General features: G+C 41.8%; 1 protein-coding gene across 1 annotated transcript in view; it reads left to right on the forward strand.

The window, feature by feature from the left end:
• The window catches only part of LOC308297268 (attractin-like protein 1), a gene marked incomplete at both ends in the record, with an annotated part of 368613 nt that overhangs the window by 66970 nt on the left and 283500 nt on the right, over nucleotides 1-18143 (forward strand). The window contains 3 exon segments of the mRNA XM_080740683.1: nucleotides 3986-4160; nucleotides 4522-4609; nucleotides 15197-15443. Of these exon segments, the coding sequence (XP_080596809.1) occupies nucleotides 3986-4160; nucleotides 4522-4609; nucleotides 15197-15443 (510 nt within the window).

An 18143-nucleotide genomic window follows, 5' to 3' on the forward strand; every position in this document is an offset into this window, starting at 1 on the left:
TTGTCAGGGTGGGGGTCCCCAGTTCAAATATGTTTAAATATGTTTACGGCCTTAAAAGGTTTCAGAACCCCTGGTATAGAGCATTAACAAATTCATCCACCAGGGGCATTGACAACTCATTCTTATGACTTCCTATCTAGCCAAGTTTTATAAACTATATATTTTTTAAAGAGAAAAAAAAAAAAAAATAAGCGAATATTCAAATTCGGTGAACAACGTTGAATAGTGACTTTGATATTCGAATATTCGGTGAATGCCCTGCCGTACACAAACCACAATGCAATGATAAATGCCGACAATGGCGGGACGCCAAAAAAGTGATCTGCACCACGTTGATCAATGAGGGCCAGGAGACTTTGGTCAGAGGCACAGGTCTCCTCCAGCTGGAAGGTGCTTTACAGACATTTGCGTGAAACATCTTCTCCGTATCGCCTGAGAATGGCCACTGGGGGCGCCGTACTAATGCATTGTCAATGGAAGGTTGTTTGGTGTTTTGTCGTTGCCGTGTCTCTTGGCCAAAAGACAGGCTGCGATTGAGCTAGAGACACGGCAACGACAAAAAACCAAACAACCTTCCATTGACAATGCATTAGTACGGCGTTCCCAGTGGCCATTCTCAGGCGATACGGAGAAGATGTTTCACGCAGCTGTGTGAGTCCGGCCGAACAGATCAGGAGACCTTTGCAACGTTGTGGTCAACTACCAACATGCCTCCAGAGCCACAGTCTGCTCACTGCTGCTGAATCTGCCAGACAACTTCATCCCAATGTTTACATCGTGGCTGTTGGGTGGAAACCTTGTCTGTCCAAAAGCGTTACCTTATTTAGCTATTATTCAATCACAAGCTCTTGTTATACTTTTCATTGGTTCAGTATTTATAAAAACCCACAGACTCTCTTTAACCATTTTCACACAAAACAACAACAACAACAACAACAACAACACAAAAATAGCCTATCTACAGGCTTTTAGATTGGCAATTCTTGCTATTTTTAAATGTGTATGGTGTATTGTTATGGTCCTTTACACTCAGCTTTCCTGTTTCAATCAATAAAATTAATTAGTTCGATTAACTGTTGTAACCCTACAGCCAATATAGACACACTCACATACGCACACACACACGGACACGCACATGCATGCACACACACACACACACACACACACACACACACACACACACACACACACACACACACACACACACACACACACCCACGCACGTGCACACACACACACACACACACACGCACACACACACACACACACACACACACACACACACACACACACACACACACACACACACACACACACACACACACACACACACACAGGATGATAAAGGTTGTCATGGCAATCCTGCACGGTGTTCCATTAATGAAAGGATCAAGATGAACCTTTGGCCCTCCATAACTTCACTCCCCTCAAATCCAACATCTCTCATCATCTGCCTATGCAAATAACAATGATGGATCATGATTATGATTTGTATTGTGTGAACATGACCAATTTGGTTTACATTCATAAAGCGTTTCAGAGCAGACTTCAAATAAAGATAAACTGTTTACCGCTGTAAACCTACAATACCTACATACATTCCAACATGATTTCGCCATTTCCAATGATTTTATATTTTATCATGAATAAATAACGATGGAGTCATGGAGTTGAACATGCATGTCCAGATGGCCATGTCGGCTTTGCAGTATGTCAGATTACCACTGCTACCACGTAGAATATAGGAACTGAAATATAAACCTCAACAGGGTCAGATAGGATCAGAAACAAGACAAGAACGATAAACCCAGATTAACCAGCAATGGCATTAATCTAAGACAAACCAGTCTAGGTGAAAGATCTAATGATGTCTAATCCCGCAGTGAAGTACTGTTTGACATGCTCAAACATTAGACAATTATGGTCTAATAATATTTCTACAATTGCTACAAAATCTGTATAGTCATTTTGGGGTTTAAACATGAAGTTGAAGGATAAACTTAAGTCTGCTATTGATGTACTGTGCATGTTCACCTCATGTAAACTTTACTTACATTACTTTTACATTTTTCAAATAGCCTACTGGTAGGGCTGTCACAATTATTACTTAATCGTCTAATCGCAATTATTTGACATACTGTAAACACGATTATTTTACATAATCGTCATAATCATTTCCATGTTGAAAAATGTTCATATATTTTTTTTAAGTAAAAAATAGTGGAAATAGCACATCTACAAGCTCACAATGCGTCGCATCGCGAGCTTGTAGATTGGCTATTTCCACTATCAATGTTCTTTTTTAAGTATAAAGTTATCAAATATGTCAGTAATTTCTTTGTATATTTAGGTTATGTGTCATATCAGCCATGTGCAACTTCCAAGCCTAAAAGCCAAACAGGAATGTGATTGTCAACGACAAAAAACACAATTCAATCGTTAATCGCAATTATTTGAGTGACAATTAATCGTCATGTAAAATGTCATAATCGTGACAGCCCTACCTACCAGACATCACTAGTGCCCACTCATCCTGCATCCAAAGTACTTAGTGCTTGAGTGACAAATAAATAAGTTAGCACGGTGTACACTTCACCCTCTATTCTAGTTTTCATTTTCCCTCACGGTTGTTCCTTGGATTCCCACTAGATGTCCCCCTTTGTTTACTTCTGCCTTCCCTGTTAATGGCCATCCACACCAAGTACTTTAACTAAGTATCAATATATCAATATACAGTAGTTTAAAGGAGCTATAGTCAACTTTTTCATTGTAGGACCGACACTTTGTTTACATCCTAGTCTATAGACTAGAATGTAAACAAAGTGTTGGTCTGATAATGGCCAAAATGATTATTTTATCATTATTTTATGCTTTTTGTGGTCATTTTTGAATAGAAACACATATGTGAAGCTTATTTTTTTATTAAATATTTTCGGAACATTATTTTTATTTTAGCATCCGTTTTTCAAGAAAAAGTTGACTATAGCTCCTTTAAAGATGATTCTGACTCAAGTGAATATCCCCCCACTGCAACTTTAACGACAACAGTGGTGAATGATACTTATTGTAGAGCTTGGTGTCGATGGCCCTTTTTTAATGTGCCAACAATAATTGACAAAATGCAAGGCTTCCATTTAAGAATAGTCCCAAGACGTTATCTGGTATCCTGGTATTCCTTTATGGTCTAATGGTTAAGACCCCCACATCTGAATTCCACCAATGTCTCCCTGCTACTGAACAGTATGTTTGGGGTCGAAGACCACCCACTCTGCTTCTTGTCAGCATAATGTGACTTGCAAAAACCAGTAGATGGCAGTGTTGTGCCTTGCTGGGCCATCTGAGTCAACTCAGAACTTACATCATCTGTATGTTGAGTGTAATAGCCATACATATATAATTAAAGGTAGGGTAAGTGATAATTTTTGTTAAAAGGTTAAAGCTCTATATTTTAGTAATCATTGCTATAGAGAGTGTTTGAGAAAAAGCTGGAGAGACATGGAGACTCCTGTTGCTGAACGAACACTTTAGCAATGAATTCTACTGGAATAAAGAGATATTTAACCAAGATTTTAACCTAAGAAAATCACTTACTGTAGAGCTCGCTGACCTAACGGTCCAGGTGCATACCACATTCAGTGTAGCCTGACAGCGTGTCGCTGGTTCGATTCCCGATCCCGACTACCTTTGCTGCGTGTCACTCCCCATCTCTCTCTCCATTTCTACTGTCCTATCAATGAAGGCATAAAAGCCAAAAAACATATCTTTAAAAGAAAAGGAAAAAAAAGGAAAATCACTTACCCTACCTTTACACCTGTGTGTCATTTTGGTGATTTTACTATACAGCCCTACACAGTAAAGTCATCAGTGTGAATTTCACGCTCCCTCACAGTTCCATTTGTACACTATCTGAGTGAAATTAATACGATTCATTTCTCTCTCTCTCTCTCTCTCTCTCTCTCTCTCTCTCTCTCTCTCTCTCCTCTAGGCCCAGATTGTTCTCTGTCGGTTCCTTCCACGGAGGCGTTCTGGATGCTGCCTAGCGTCAAACCGTCAGCCCAGTCGTTGGGCCGGGCGTCCCACAGAGCCCTGCTGCACTCTGGCCTGATGTGGGTTGTGGGCGGCTATTCCTTCAACTACTCCAACTACCACATGCTCCTCAAGTAATGAGATTTATTCATACAGCGCCTTTCTTGGACCCAAGGTCACTTTCCAAGAACATAAAGTAAAAAGCCTATAGATAATACAGAGAATATAAACATACTGGAGACAATAGGCAGGTACTGTAAGACAATGAGCATGTACAGACAATACGATAACAGAGTGGGAATCATAAAAAAGTAAGAGGGCGATGCGTACCCTACCAAGACGCTCTCATTTTGAACTTGAACCTTTTGTAGATGAGCTCTATTTGAACACACACACACACACACACACACACACACACACACACACACATACACACACACACACACACACACACACTCCCTCTCTCACCTTTTTGCTTTGTCTTGTTTCTTCAAGCTACAACCTGGAAACCACCACCTGGGACGTGGTGCCTGTCACGAACGGTCCTCTGTACAGATATGGACACTCTCTCGCACTCTACCAGGTAACACTGCATTCTACACACTCTGTCCTTCACAGGGGCGTCACAAGGGGGGGGAAGTGGGACTGAGTTACTAGGGCCCAAGGTAGAGGGGCCTTAATTATTTTATACCTTAGATATTGAAAAATAGCAGATATACAAGCTCACAGTGCAGCACTCGTGCCGCGCTGCAAGCTTGTAGATCTGCTATTTTTGAATAGTCGTCAAAATGTGTGCAAATCTTTGATTGTATTTTCTAAGCGAACATTTGTAACTCAAATACATATCATTTTGGGGGTCCTTCACGGGAAAACGTTTGAGCACCACTGACATAGAAACATCCTTTATTTTTATTTAAGGATTTTAAATATTCAAAGACTTGCACAAATTTTCACGATTTTTCAATAGTTAAAGCACAAAATGTGAGTGAATCCTTGTACCCAGGACCCAGAATTTGGTGCGACAACACTGGTCCTTCATCTCTGTCCCGCGCTGTCCTTCCCTCACGGGTCCTTTTGCTTACATTTTGTACAGTCTTAAGTTACGGAAGGGTTGGTCACATTCAACTTCACTGTCACACCACAATGTTTTGGTTTGAATGGAACTGGTTTATTTGTGACCATTATTAGAATTCTGACACACCCTCACATTAGTGTATCCATAATATTATAACGAAATACCTAAAAAGATGTTTCGTATGCAAACAAGATGAGATGTGGATCTCTGATATCATATTGATGATGATGTCAGTCATTCCCAAATATGGAGAGACGAAAGGACCCATGTTCTGCATCTATTTTTCTGTGCTTTGCATGAAAAATAGATGCAGAGGATCGAGATGACTGGAGACGCCACTGGAGGGCTGGTCCGAGGAGGACAGAGTTGCATGACTAGATTAGTAGTCAGGCATTGTGTTGTTGGCAAAACAACTCTTAAGATGATAAAGGCAACAAGCTTTTATAAATGTGTGCACGCTTTCACCTTGATCCGTGCTTGGCAAAAGGGTTGTGTGGTGGACGTGGCACTAAATTGACCTACTGGCAGGCGTGCCCAAGATGTTTAGCACTCAACGGTCCAGCGGTTTGCGAAATTGGTTCCGGACAAACAGACATACACATGCACAGAAACACACACATAGACCCTCTTATAGATAAGAGGCTAGCCTCTTACAGAGCCATGCTGTGCTGGGCTTGAAATGTGCTTAAATTAGATTTTTGAGGTACTGTATAAACTGCAGTAACAGAATATGCAATATACCGGTATAAATACATTCACATTCTGTATTATAGATAGCAATATACATGTATGAGCGGCCAACTTCACTTCTAAACACAGTAGTGGGTTTATGGTATACATTACACTGCACTTGTGTTCGTGTGTGTGTGTGTGTGTGTGTGTGTGTGTGTGTGTGTGTGTGTGTGTGTGTGTGTGTGTGTGTGTGTGTGTGTGTGTGTGTGTGTGTGTGTGTGTGTGCACTTGTAGAATCAAATGTACTAAGAGCGAACCCAGCTGTTATATCCTCGCACTCGCTGGTACTGGCTTACATTTTAAAATGAAGTGATCTGGTGTCTTGGTGGCAGTAACAAAACCTTTTAGTACCCATTTGGAATGCATCATTTGTTTTCACAACGTGGGACAAATTACATCACTGGTGGCTGTCCTTTAAAACCATCTTCTGTCTTGTGTTGTCTATCTGTGCGCAGCACTTAAGTGGTGCTTTAAGACGACGAGGTCACAAAAGGTTAAGAACTACTGATTTTGTAGTGCCTCACAAGCACGTGCACACATAGACATCAAAGGGGGCTTGAGCCCCTGCCCTTTTATCCATCTGTAAAGTGCCCTCTCAAGACCATGAATGCGTTTTTTTACTGTGGTGAAAGAAATGCAAATGCCCTCTTTCCATGCCATACCTGAAGGCAGCATTCAAGAGAATTGCCTTGTCCAAACTCTCCTGAACTTGAACGCAGCATCTTAAGTTGAAATAATTTCCCTCTCTGTGTAGAAATCAAGCATCGAAAATAGCAGATCTACAAGCTCTCCGAGCGCGATGCGTTGTGAGCCTGGAGATCTGCTATTTTTTGGGGGGGGGGTTTTCACCAAAAGGCCCTTTTAGAAATTTCAGCCTCTGCCTCTCTAACATTCTCTGCACGTCCCTGGTGCCTCACATAGAGCCACTTAATGCAGTTGCTTGTCCAGGCCCGGAATGGAAGCTAAAGTTGAATTTTAACCCATTTAGAACGGGTACACATGATTGTGTATCATTATTTTATGCTTTAACTATTGAAAAATAGCAGATACACAAGATCACAGCGCGGCACCGAGTGCCGTGCTGCGAGCTTGTAGATCTGCTATTTTCTTTAAATCATGAAAATTTGAATTTTGACCCGATTCTATAAGTGTCTTTTGAATCCTTCTAAGGTTTTTGGGAAAAAAACCTATGTTTCTATGTCAGCAATCTGGCTTCTACAGAGAATGAGTGTTGTGTCACAAGGGCTTACATTTACTTCTCTCATGTGATCCTAGCCAACTGTAGGCCTACTGTATATCCTTTCCTTTCAGACTTCTCTCGCCTCTGTTTTCAGCCATCGTGCTGAGATCTGTAGATATTTGGTCCTGGCAGCAGAATCCAAATGAGATTTATTCTCCATGAAGCAGTGTTTACAGCACAAGGAACGTGGCTTAATGTATGGTTTACATATAGGCATTGTAATGTATACATAGTCTTCAAATAACAGTCAGACTGTTCAGTGTAAAGCTAGTCTGACAGTACATCGTGATAACCTGTTTACCACGGTTTGGTAATTAGTAATCAGGTTTCTCCCCAGACAGACCCGAAAGAAATCTTACTGTGGTGTTTAGACATAGTAATTAAACGAGAGAGAGAGAGTGAGCTGAAATCTTGCCATGGTTATGCTTACTGTGATGTAAACACCTAGCCCAGGGTAAAGTGTTGACACTGCCATTTAGAATTATGACTGTACATGTAAACACACTCAGTGAAGGCGGAGTGGTGGTGCTAAATACAAAGTTGTGTAATGTAGGGATGGGACGATACGCAATATTATTGTTTATCGTGATAAAAAACATTGTATCGTGGCTATTTCATTTATTGTGATATTGTCCTCCATCATGCTCTGGGATTTATTTGCTGAGCTGCATATCCGGTACCACTTAAACCCTCTATAATTGGTAAAAGGTACTTACAGTATAATATATACGTACTTGATACATCCTTTTTTTTCACGCGACGCGTTGTGAGCTTGTAGATCTGCTATTTTTTGGCAAATTTTTCGCCCAGGATAATGGATTTTGATTATCGCGATAATATCGTAAATCGCGATTTCTTTTGTCACAATAATTCTTTTTTCACTTTCTATCAAATGTCTTTGCCAAAAAATAACCGATCTACAAGCTCACAACGTGTCGCAACGCAACGCGTTGTGAGCTTGTAGATCTGCTATTTTTTGGCAAATTTTTCGCCCCAGGATAATGGATTTTGATTATCACGATAATATCGTAAATCGCGATATCGTCCCATCCCTAGTGCTAAATACAAAGTTGTGTAATGAAGGCATCATCTCTGCTGTGGAGGAGAGCGTGACAGAGGAACTGAAGCCGGTGGATTTGCGCTCAGGTTAGCTTACAGTGCTGACATGGAAACAGCTCTGTTACAGTAAATGTCATTAAAATGGAGCCCTCACATGATACCCCTTAAACTCTCTCTCTCGCTCGCACACACACACACACACACACACACACACACACACACACACACACATACACACACACACACACACACACACACACACACATTGGTATGGCTTCCTCTGAGGCCAGAATGTGTGTGTTATTTTTACCCAAGCCGAGAGCAGCCATGGAGACCATCTGGGTGGGAGGCCTCAGCAATCAGAAGACTTTTTGACCCCTCACCTCACCTTTGACTCCCGAGCTTGACCCTGGTATACTGTCTGGCTCCTCGCTAATGTTGTTATCACTGCACCGCGGCCAGGAGAAATGGCAGCCTGTTGCTGGCAAGAGAGGCTGGGGTTTGGCAGGGGAAATGTAGTAATCTGAAGACTCAAGGGTGTCAATTAAACATTAAGGAAGTTGACTCCAGGGTGACTCCATAGCTTATTCGTTAAGACGCATACCACGTGGGCAGTGGTGGACAAAGTACTCAACTCAACTCAACTCAATGACTTGAGTCCAAGTACTGTATAGATACTCCTGGTTAACTACAAGTACTTGTGTTAAAGTACTGGAGTACATGCTTTTAACAATACTTATTATTTATTACAATATTTTAATAACATTGTATTTCTGTATTGAAATTATGAAATGTCCTCCAAAGTCTGAAAAATAAACAAATAGTGAAAAATGGTCACATTACAACATGTTAATTGTGAACATCAAATAAAAGCAAAAGAAAAAAAAAAAAAAGCTCTCAAAATAACTAAAATAGGTTAAGTGGTTAAGGTGATTACACTGTGTTGGATACGAGTAGACAATCCAGTGGTCTGTATTGTATGCCTTTCATAGTCAAGCGTACTGTACTTTAAGCATACTCGTAACAACTCCATTTGTATAAATATTTCCCATGGACATGTCACAACGGACACAAAATAAATGACTGTGTGGACCTTGTATGCAGACATCCTCTCAGGGTCCGCTAGGAGTTCATATGAACCCTGTGGACCCCACGTCTGCGTACTTTGTTTGCTGACTATGAATTGGGCTTTATACTGTCTATAAACAACCGCAAAAAACATCTTGTGAGGTTAGATGGGACCGCATAGAGTTGAGGTTTAATTGGCGGTGCTGACAATAGTTTGAGTCTGTTCAGGGTTTGTTATTGTCTTTTTCCAGGGAGAGAAGAGATCATTATTTGTAGAGATTCTATTATGGTTTTCATGATTGTGTCTGCGGTGGTGAACCCAATCAGACTAAAAACAAAAGCAACTGCGCATTGCATTGTCGAATTAAAAATAAAAGGTTAAAATCACGTAACTACTTTCACCACCATTATTGAGACATGCACTGAGGGTTTTCATCAGAATGTATTCTGAAGTCAGCTTGATCAAACTGTGTAACCACTAAAGCCCTACACTATATACTGTATATACCTTGTTGTATAATGAATAGTGGAAATAGCTGATCTACAAGCTCACATTTGTTGCGATGCAACAGGTACAATTTGTGGAAAATGTTTTTCCTTGAATGGCATGCCCACATTAGGGTCGCCAGGGTGAAAGTGGTTATGGAACTGTGACAAATGACTAGTCGAGCTGACCTTCCACACCTGTCAGTCTTTGCAACCCCTAAGAGTAGGCAGAGAAACATTTCCATGGCTGTAACAGAACAGAAACATTGTGTTATTTAAGCTATTGGCTTCTGACTTTTTTTTTCTGAATGAAAATTCTGTAATAATAATAATTATTGTGTTCATAATTAACATTATGAACACTCCCCCACGCGTTAAATATGCTGGTGATTCTTAAACCTTACATGTTTGCGTTCAGAGTTACTTTCATAATAAGGATTGTGCACAAGATGGTGGCGTTATTACTAATTAACGCAGTGGTTCTCAAAGTGGTTTTCAGGGACTCCCTAGGTTCCTTTATGGGGGTCTAAATTGACCCTTACAAGTCTGTAACTTTGACAGTGTACTGTCAAAGTTAAGGGGAGACCTTCAAATGTCACAGTTTGAGAACCACTGAATTAACACGTAAGACCTGGGAATAAGACGTCCATAATAGAGCCCTGGAGTTAAATGAACACTCAGTATTTCAGCCTGGGAAGGGATGAGCATCAGCGTAGCTGTCACTGCTACAGACACACATCTGCCTGGTCATTAGCAACATCATAATTACAAAATAGTAACAAGCTGTTGTTTACAAAGTGTGATTCCCTGATGGCTTGTGTAGGAGGCCATGAACAAGATAAGGAACGTAGAGTCATAGCAGCCAATGGAACGGTGTTATTATGTTGTGGAAGGCTCATCTGCCACAGCAGCTCCGTACCGCCATAACTCATCTTCACACCTTCTGACAGTTTGTCTGTTGGTCTACTTGCAGCAGCTATGAAGTCATTAGTCATGTTTCCATAAACCTATTCGAATATAGGAAGCGTATTATCAGAAATATGCATTAAGACAAAGAGAATTTAGCCTGTTTCCATTTGCGGGTGTCGTTTGAATTAGTGTAGCGCTCCCTACCTCCTTGCCCCCAACGTTGTGCTTAGGGTCCTTGGGAAACACCAGGTCGCAGAAGAGCGACACAAACAAACAACACATAAACAGAGACTGAACGTGATACTGAGACAGTTTGTTATAAGTTTAGCTTGAACAAATCTTCGTTTTAAGTTCTGTCGGAGGTTGTCTTTGCAATACAGTCTGTAAAGAGCTACTGCTGAGCTGGCACGTGAAAACGGGAGGAATTTACACACAGAGTTCAGACGGTTTGTTTTGTGGGCTAATGCTGATACAATGGACCAGAACGTCATCATTTATTCACATTTATTGGCTGACCCGTTTCCATTCACTAATGCGCATTTAGTTTATTCGATAAAGCCTCAAAATCTACCTATTTTGAGGCTTTAAAATAGGTAATGTCCAAAACCGTTGGTTTTGCATTTATCCTTTTAAGAATGATTTAAACTAAGCACACAACGATTTAAAATGAGCACGATTTAAACTAAGCAACGCCTCGCGGTGCGAGGCCTTGTGTGCTTGTAGATCGGCTGTTTTCACTACTTTTGTGCGACGGCCTTGTATGATGAAGCAGGGCTTTACTTTGCGAAAAACTTACAAATGTGAAACTTAGAGATACAAGGTTTCCACCCGACAACGACGATATGTGAGTTCTCCATTATGTCCACGTGCTGGCAGGCACTATGCACTTTGTCTCATACATGTATACAGTAGCTCCTCTGGAATGAGTTGGTACCGTGTGTTCATCCTCTCCTCTCCTCTCCTCTCCTCTCCTCTCTTCTCCTCTCCTCTGCTCTCCTCTGCCCTCCACCCTGTGGTTATGATGCGTTATTACCATATAAATGAGCGCTGGCTATGGGGTGTTTAACCTCTGCCAGGGCTGGATGGGGATGAAAGCAGTCTAGATGGAACACTAGCTTTCAAATAGTTTTTCTTTCCCGGGTCAAACATCAAGTGCAGTCACTGCATACATGCATGTGAAATAGCAAAAGAAAAGGCTTGATACACTGCGTTGTGAAAACAGCAGATCCATATAAGCTTGAGTAGAACAATATTTTTGGTGTGTGAGGTGCGCAACTAAGTATAAATTCTGCTTTATATATACTGCACCTTCCAATATCTTATTCATCTCTCTCTCTCTCTCTCTCTCTCTCTCTCTCTCTCTCTCTCTCTCTCTCTCTCTCTCTCTCTGTTAGAGAGGCAGGGGCTGAAATTTCTAAAGGGGATTTTTGGTGAAAATATCGAAAATACCTCCAAGCACAAAACGCGTCGCGTTGCGACGTGTTGTGAGCTTGGAGGTCGGCTATTTTCAGTACTTGTTAGTTGGTACCACACTGAACTAAGCCTAATCAAGTCAATACTGCAGATGTGGTGTAACGGCATGGATTTCTACACAGAGAGGGCAATTCTTTCAACATAAGATGCTGCATTCAAGTTCAGGAGAGTTTGAACAAGGCAATTCTCTTGAATGCCGCCTTCAGGAAAGAGGGCATTTGCATTTAACTGCATTCATGATCTGGAGAGGGCGCTTTTTACTTTTTACAGACGGCTCGAGCCCCCTTTGATGTCTATGTGTGCACGTGCCTGCTCCCCCTCTCTCTCTCTCTCTCTCTCTCTCTCTCTCTCTCTCTCTCTCTCTCTCTCTCTCTCACCCAGCCTCCTTGGACTATCTCACTAAGTATTGGTTGTGGTGCAGCTGTGCTGCTCCCCTGCTGCTTGTACGTGGGCAGAAATCACATCATTAGCATCCGTTGACATCAGACCTTTATGTACTCTATGTACTCTACTTTGCATGTATTATACTGTATGTTATCATAAACACGTGTGTCCGTGCATGTAGTGTATAATGATAATAATACATGCAATTTATATAGCGCTTTTCTAAATACTCAAGATGACTTTGTGTGAGAGTATGCATGCGTGGGTGTGTGTGTGTGTGTGTGTTTGTCTACACTTGTAGAATCATTATGTACTGTATCAATTAGAGAGCTGACCCAGCTGTACATGCTATATCTGTGCACTCAATGGTACATTTTAAAATAAATGATGTGTGCTGTATGTAGGAATGCATCAGTAGGTATTATGTATTCATGTACATTATGTATACTATATTTACATATGTACAGTGCATATGCATGTGTGATATGATATCATACTCCTCATACTGTATACTGGGGTGGCAGTGGCTCAGGGGTAGAGTGGCGAATGGCCGGATGGGAATTATGTGAGGTTCCCAGTTCGATCCCGAGATCCCCCAGAGTTAGTGTCCAAGTGTCTTTGACCAAGATTCTGAACCCAAATTGGTCCCAATGTACAGGTTGTTGCCTTCCATGGAAGACCACTGCCGCATTTGACTTCAAATGGTTATTGCCAGTTTTCTCATATGAGAGATAGTCAGATATGTCCTCCCACACAGTGTTCACTGTTTACCTCCCAGTGTATTCAGGTTGATGTAGGTTCATACAGTAGATATACAGTAGATAGAAGGAATAGAACCCTACTTCTGTGTTCACAGTCACCTTGTTTGCTAGAGGCCACATTGACTGCTATGGATACCATAACCATTCCATCTTCATATTGAATCAATGTGACACTGAGGTCTCCATGTATAGATGACCTCCTCGTTCATGTTTGAAACTGGAGCACAGCGTTGCTACTTTATGAATGGAAATATCTGTTCTATACGTTACTGTGTCGAATACTTGCAATGTTGAACTGTACGCACACATGCATGCACTCTCACTCGTTTGCTCACTCTCTCTCACTCACTCACTCGCTCGCTCGCTCGCTCACTCACTCACTCACTCACTCACTCACTCACTCACTCACTCACTCTCTCTAACGCTCTGTTAGGAGCAGTGCTATTCTCATGGACTGAAACTTCCACTGCCGTGCGAGTAAAAATAAACTGTATAGTAAAAATAAAGAGAAGGAGAAGGGGTCTTCAACGTTTTCAGGCCAAGGACCCCTAAGTTGAGAGAGAGATGAAACAGGGACCCCAACAACCTTTTCATACTTTCCATAAAGTTTAATTGTTTGACAGAACAATCATCATTGTGTATTTTGGATTCATGTAAATTTGTGTTTTCAGATATTTAACCACTTGAACCGTCAATATTTAATAAACTTGACCTTTCCCTCTGTACTTAGCCAGCTCTTTTTAACCTCTTTGCCGAAAATAGCCGATCTACAAGCTAGAGATCTGCTATTTTTGGCTAAAGTTCTCAGAATGTGGACACTAGGGTTCAAGTGGTTAATATAAAAGAGGAGGAAAAAAGGTTTCTATCACTCAAAGATTTGGAGGCAGTGGCAGCTGGTGATTTCCCTCCAGGGGGAGCGCTATAAAATAAATACAAAATAAATAAATAAAAAAACACCAAATAGAACCACTCAAAAGGAAAATGTCCTTAGTACACTGTACCCTTTGCATAAGGGCGTTTTAACTTCTTGTGAATGAATCAAACAAGTCTCTTAAATTGGTTAATGTAGTTGCAACTTAATGAATATTCTCCTTGACTTTGACACAGTTCCTTATAAGCTTCACTCTGTCACCTTTAACTATGTTGAATTTGGGGGAGACCCCCCTCGCCCCAAATTCAACATCTCCTTGCTACTCCACTGAGTACTGACTGAGTACAGTGATTGGGTGAGAGAGGAGCCAAATGAGCCAGTCTTTTGAACGGCTCTTTTAATTGAGCCAGATCCTTGGCTATGGCTCACTTCAAATAAGCTATAAATCCCACCTCTAAACTGCGAGTGAGAGCAGACTCCTGCTGCTACAGTACATAGTAGCCTTGCGCTCCAAATCTGCGCTCCGCACCCTCCTATTTTCTTCTATTGAAGAGGACTGCATCGTGCATGTACAAATTAAAGCGAGACTCAATGGAAACAGATCTTTGCGCGCACAGAACTTTACTGATAGGAGACAAGCAATCACATGTCTCAGACATGTGGTCGCTTGTCACCTATCAGTAACGTTCTACAACGTAGGACATTTTCATCAACAAATTGAGTGGCATTCACGGCAGATTATACATTTTACTCACTGGTTACTCATTATTCTATCATATTTACCTTGCTGGCTTGCTCATTTTAAATAAATCACAGAATGCAGAATTCAAAATATATTTTATTCTGGTCGTTTGCCTCGGGGGTGTGGCGCACTCGTGCAACTATGGACCGACCGCGGCTGTTTGGAGGACCCCCTGTAGTAACTCTGAGGACCCCCTAGGGGTCCCGGACCCCCTGTTGAAGACCCCTGAAGTAAAGGATTTCGCTACTGATCAAAACAAAGCTTGTTTTGTGTTGTTGAAAGACATGAAAGTCTCAGGACTCTGTGTACACATTTTGGGCACAAAATAAACTCACTCACTCACTCCTCTGACCACCACTCTCCTTTCCAGGAGGACATGTACATGTTCGGGGGCAAACTGGAGGCAGGAGTTGCCAACGTGACCGATGAACTGTGGGTCTTCAATATCCCCAAACGCACCTGGTCCAAGCAGTCCCCATCCCCGCCTCCACCCTACGCCCTGGAGGGACACTCCGCCCATATGGTGGAGCTGGCCAACGGCGAGCCGGCCATGCTGGTGTTCTTTGGCTACTCGCCCATCTACAGCTACAGCAGCAAAGTCCACGAGTACTACATCAGTAAGTAGACCAGAACATGCTGCTGTGGCAGTAGTGGATTTCATGTATTATTCTCTCTCTCTCTCTCTCTCTCTCTCTCTCTCTCTCTCTCTCTCTCTCTCTCTCTCTCTCTCTCTCTCTCTCTCTCTCTCTCTCTCTCTCTCTGTCTATCTCTCTTGATTCTCATTGATGCAGTTCAAATGGAGCTATAGTACCCATGAATCAGAATCAAAACACTTCAGGCTGCAGCATACTTCTTGCGGAAACAAAGCTTGGAGAGGTCATGAGAACAAATAGATGTAACTGCGGAGAAAACTGCTGAAGTTGTTCTCGGCACTTGCATCTCTAATATCTAGCTGAATGGTTATAGGGAGCCCACCTGGGGAACCAGAGCCCCTGGTTGTCCCTGTTTCGATTCCAGGCCAGGGTAGCAATGTCGATATGTGTCCCTGAGCAAGACTCTTAACCCCTAATTGCTCACGCACTCCTTGTGGGCTGTCAGCTGGGTTGGGATGAAAATACAGAATTTCCCCCTCGGGAGGAAGTAGGTAACTATTATTATTATCTAATAACTTGCCAAATATCGTAGCAGATGACACCAATGTGAACATTGTGTTTTGTTAACAAAGAATGGAGATCAATATGGCAAAGTTATATTAGTTCCCCCAGGAATCCGCGATTGCGCGATTGAGGAAATAATCAAGGATTTCTCTGCCATCCGTGGTTTTCTCTGCCGTCCGCTGAATCGCGAGTCGTGAGGCGGCAGATCGGCGGGATGCTGGTGGGACGGGGGTGGCGGGATGGTGCCGGCGGCAGTGCGGCAGTAAAACCTGACATTATATCAGTTATTAGTATTACTACGATAATATTATAAAACCATAGGACTTTGCTTCACAGGGCCTAGGGGGACTAGTTTGACTGACGCACAGTCCCTCATTCCTACTGAATCTGTGTCCTGACCTATAGTTCCTCTATGCCTATATGGCCCTGAGACTGCTGACAATGACAGTTAACACCTTCTAAGCCTGGCCGTACTCCCTCGGACTTCCTACTGGGTCCCATCAGCCACACGTCTATTCCCGGACTTTTGATATAAATTATAATAATAAAAAAAAAAAACATCGGAAATTCTTCTCTGTGTCTTTTTGGAGCGATCTGAAAGGGTTAATATGCTCTGACAGTCATTTTCTGGTGCTGGGTGTGATACTCCTAATATCCAGCAGGCCACGCCGTTGACTCACATTCTGGATGGATGGCTGGCCAGGAGGAGCCTCATCCTCTCCCCAGTGTTGAAAATCAACAAGAAGCTCAAACAAGATGGCTGGTCTTTGTCTCTGTTCGTGGATCGCGGTTTCAATCACGTTCGGGCGCCGCTTCTCTATCGCTCCTTTCCCTGCTTCGCCGCACGTAAACGAATGGAATTGATCTCCCCTCCGCCTCGCCAAAGTAAGATCGCCGACCTCTGCAGGATGAATATGTACGCTGTGTCGAGCACTCCATTACGTGTTGTTATCATGTGGGCTTTGTTTTTTTAAAACATGTTTGTAAATAAATGGCTTATTTCTTCGGCGCTACCTCTGTTCAGAGGGTTCTGCCGCGGCTTGCAACGTGTTAATGCAGAAGAGAATAAATATTACACCCACACTACGTATCCTCTAAAATGTACATGTAGTTACTAAAGGCATGGTTTGGATGACAACATAGTCTTTGCAACATAAATTACACACTGAATTCCGTCGAAGCATTTGGTGTGTGACTCTTTGATGTCTCTGTGTGCCGTCGGCGTGTTTGACACGTCGTGATAGGGTTTTATATTAAACCATAGCTTATTGTCTGGGGCAGCCGTGGCTGAAGAGAAAAACTCAAATTCCCACAATGCAACGGGAGATAGCTCAATAAGGAAATCCGGTTTTCCAATCAAGGCCAGTGTAATGAAATTCACAAAAGTGGATTTATCTCGTATCTAACTCCAGATCACGTTCTGCTTGAATGTGATACAGATTCCAATTTTCTTACTACTACTTCATGCTATGAGCCAACATAATAGCAGAACTTTTAATTATTAGTGCATTTTCATCAAGCTGAAAGTTTAAGTCTTTGAAACATGGTATGTCTTTTTTTAAGAGCTGTTATTCTTGTGATAACAGGTAGTCTAGCCTCAGGGTTTTAAACAAAAAAATTGCCTCCTGAAACTTTAAACAAGAGAGACATTATCAACACTTCCAGTTGGTGAGTGACTTTGCAGAGTGAAGGCATGAAGGGGGATTTTGCTGGGACTTAATTATATTTTTTGACCAAGAAAATGGTAGCACTACTGTGAAATGAGGCTGGGTCTAGAAGCTCAAACAATATTTCTTTGAGTCCACATTGAGCTTTGCAATTCTATTTCACTGGAGCGTGTCTGTAACATGGCATGCAATGTTCCTGGGTTTTTAATTTTGAAATGGAGAGATAAAATAGTATGTCAGACTGTCCAAGGTAGCAGGAAGTAGCTGAATATGGAATTTAGTATAGATTTCCCTGGCGAAGTTGGACTGTGGTCTTGTGTACTATATAGTATAACTATACACAAATATTGTAGACGTACGATACATGAAAGTGATCCAGTACATTATACAAAGCAACATATAAAGCAACATCAAATCCACACTTTTTTTTTAAAGCAGGACCCAGAAAATAGGCAGAATTCAGGGGGGGGAAAAAAAGTTTTATCTTTAGTTT

The sequence above is a fragment of the Nannobrachium achirus genome (genome assembly GCF_963921795.1).
Source record: "Nannobrachium achirus genome assembly, chromosome: 13".
NCBI classification, from domain to species: Eukaryota; Metazoa; Chordata; class Actinopteri; order Myctophiformes; family Myctophidae; genus Nannobrachium; species Nannobrachium achirus.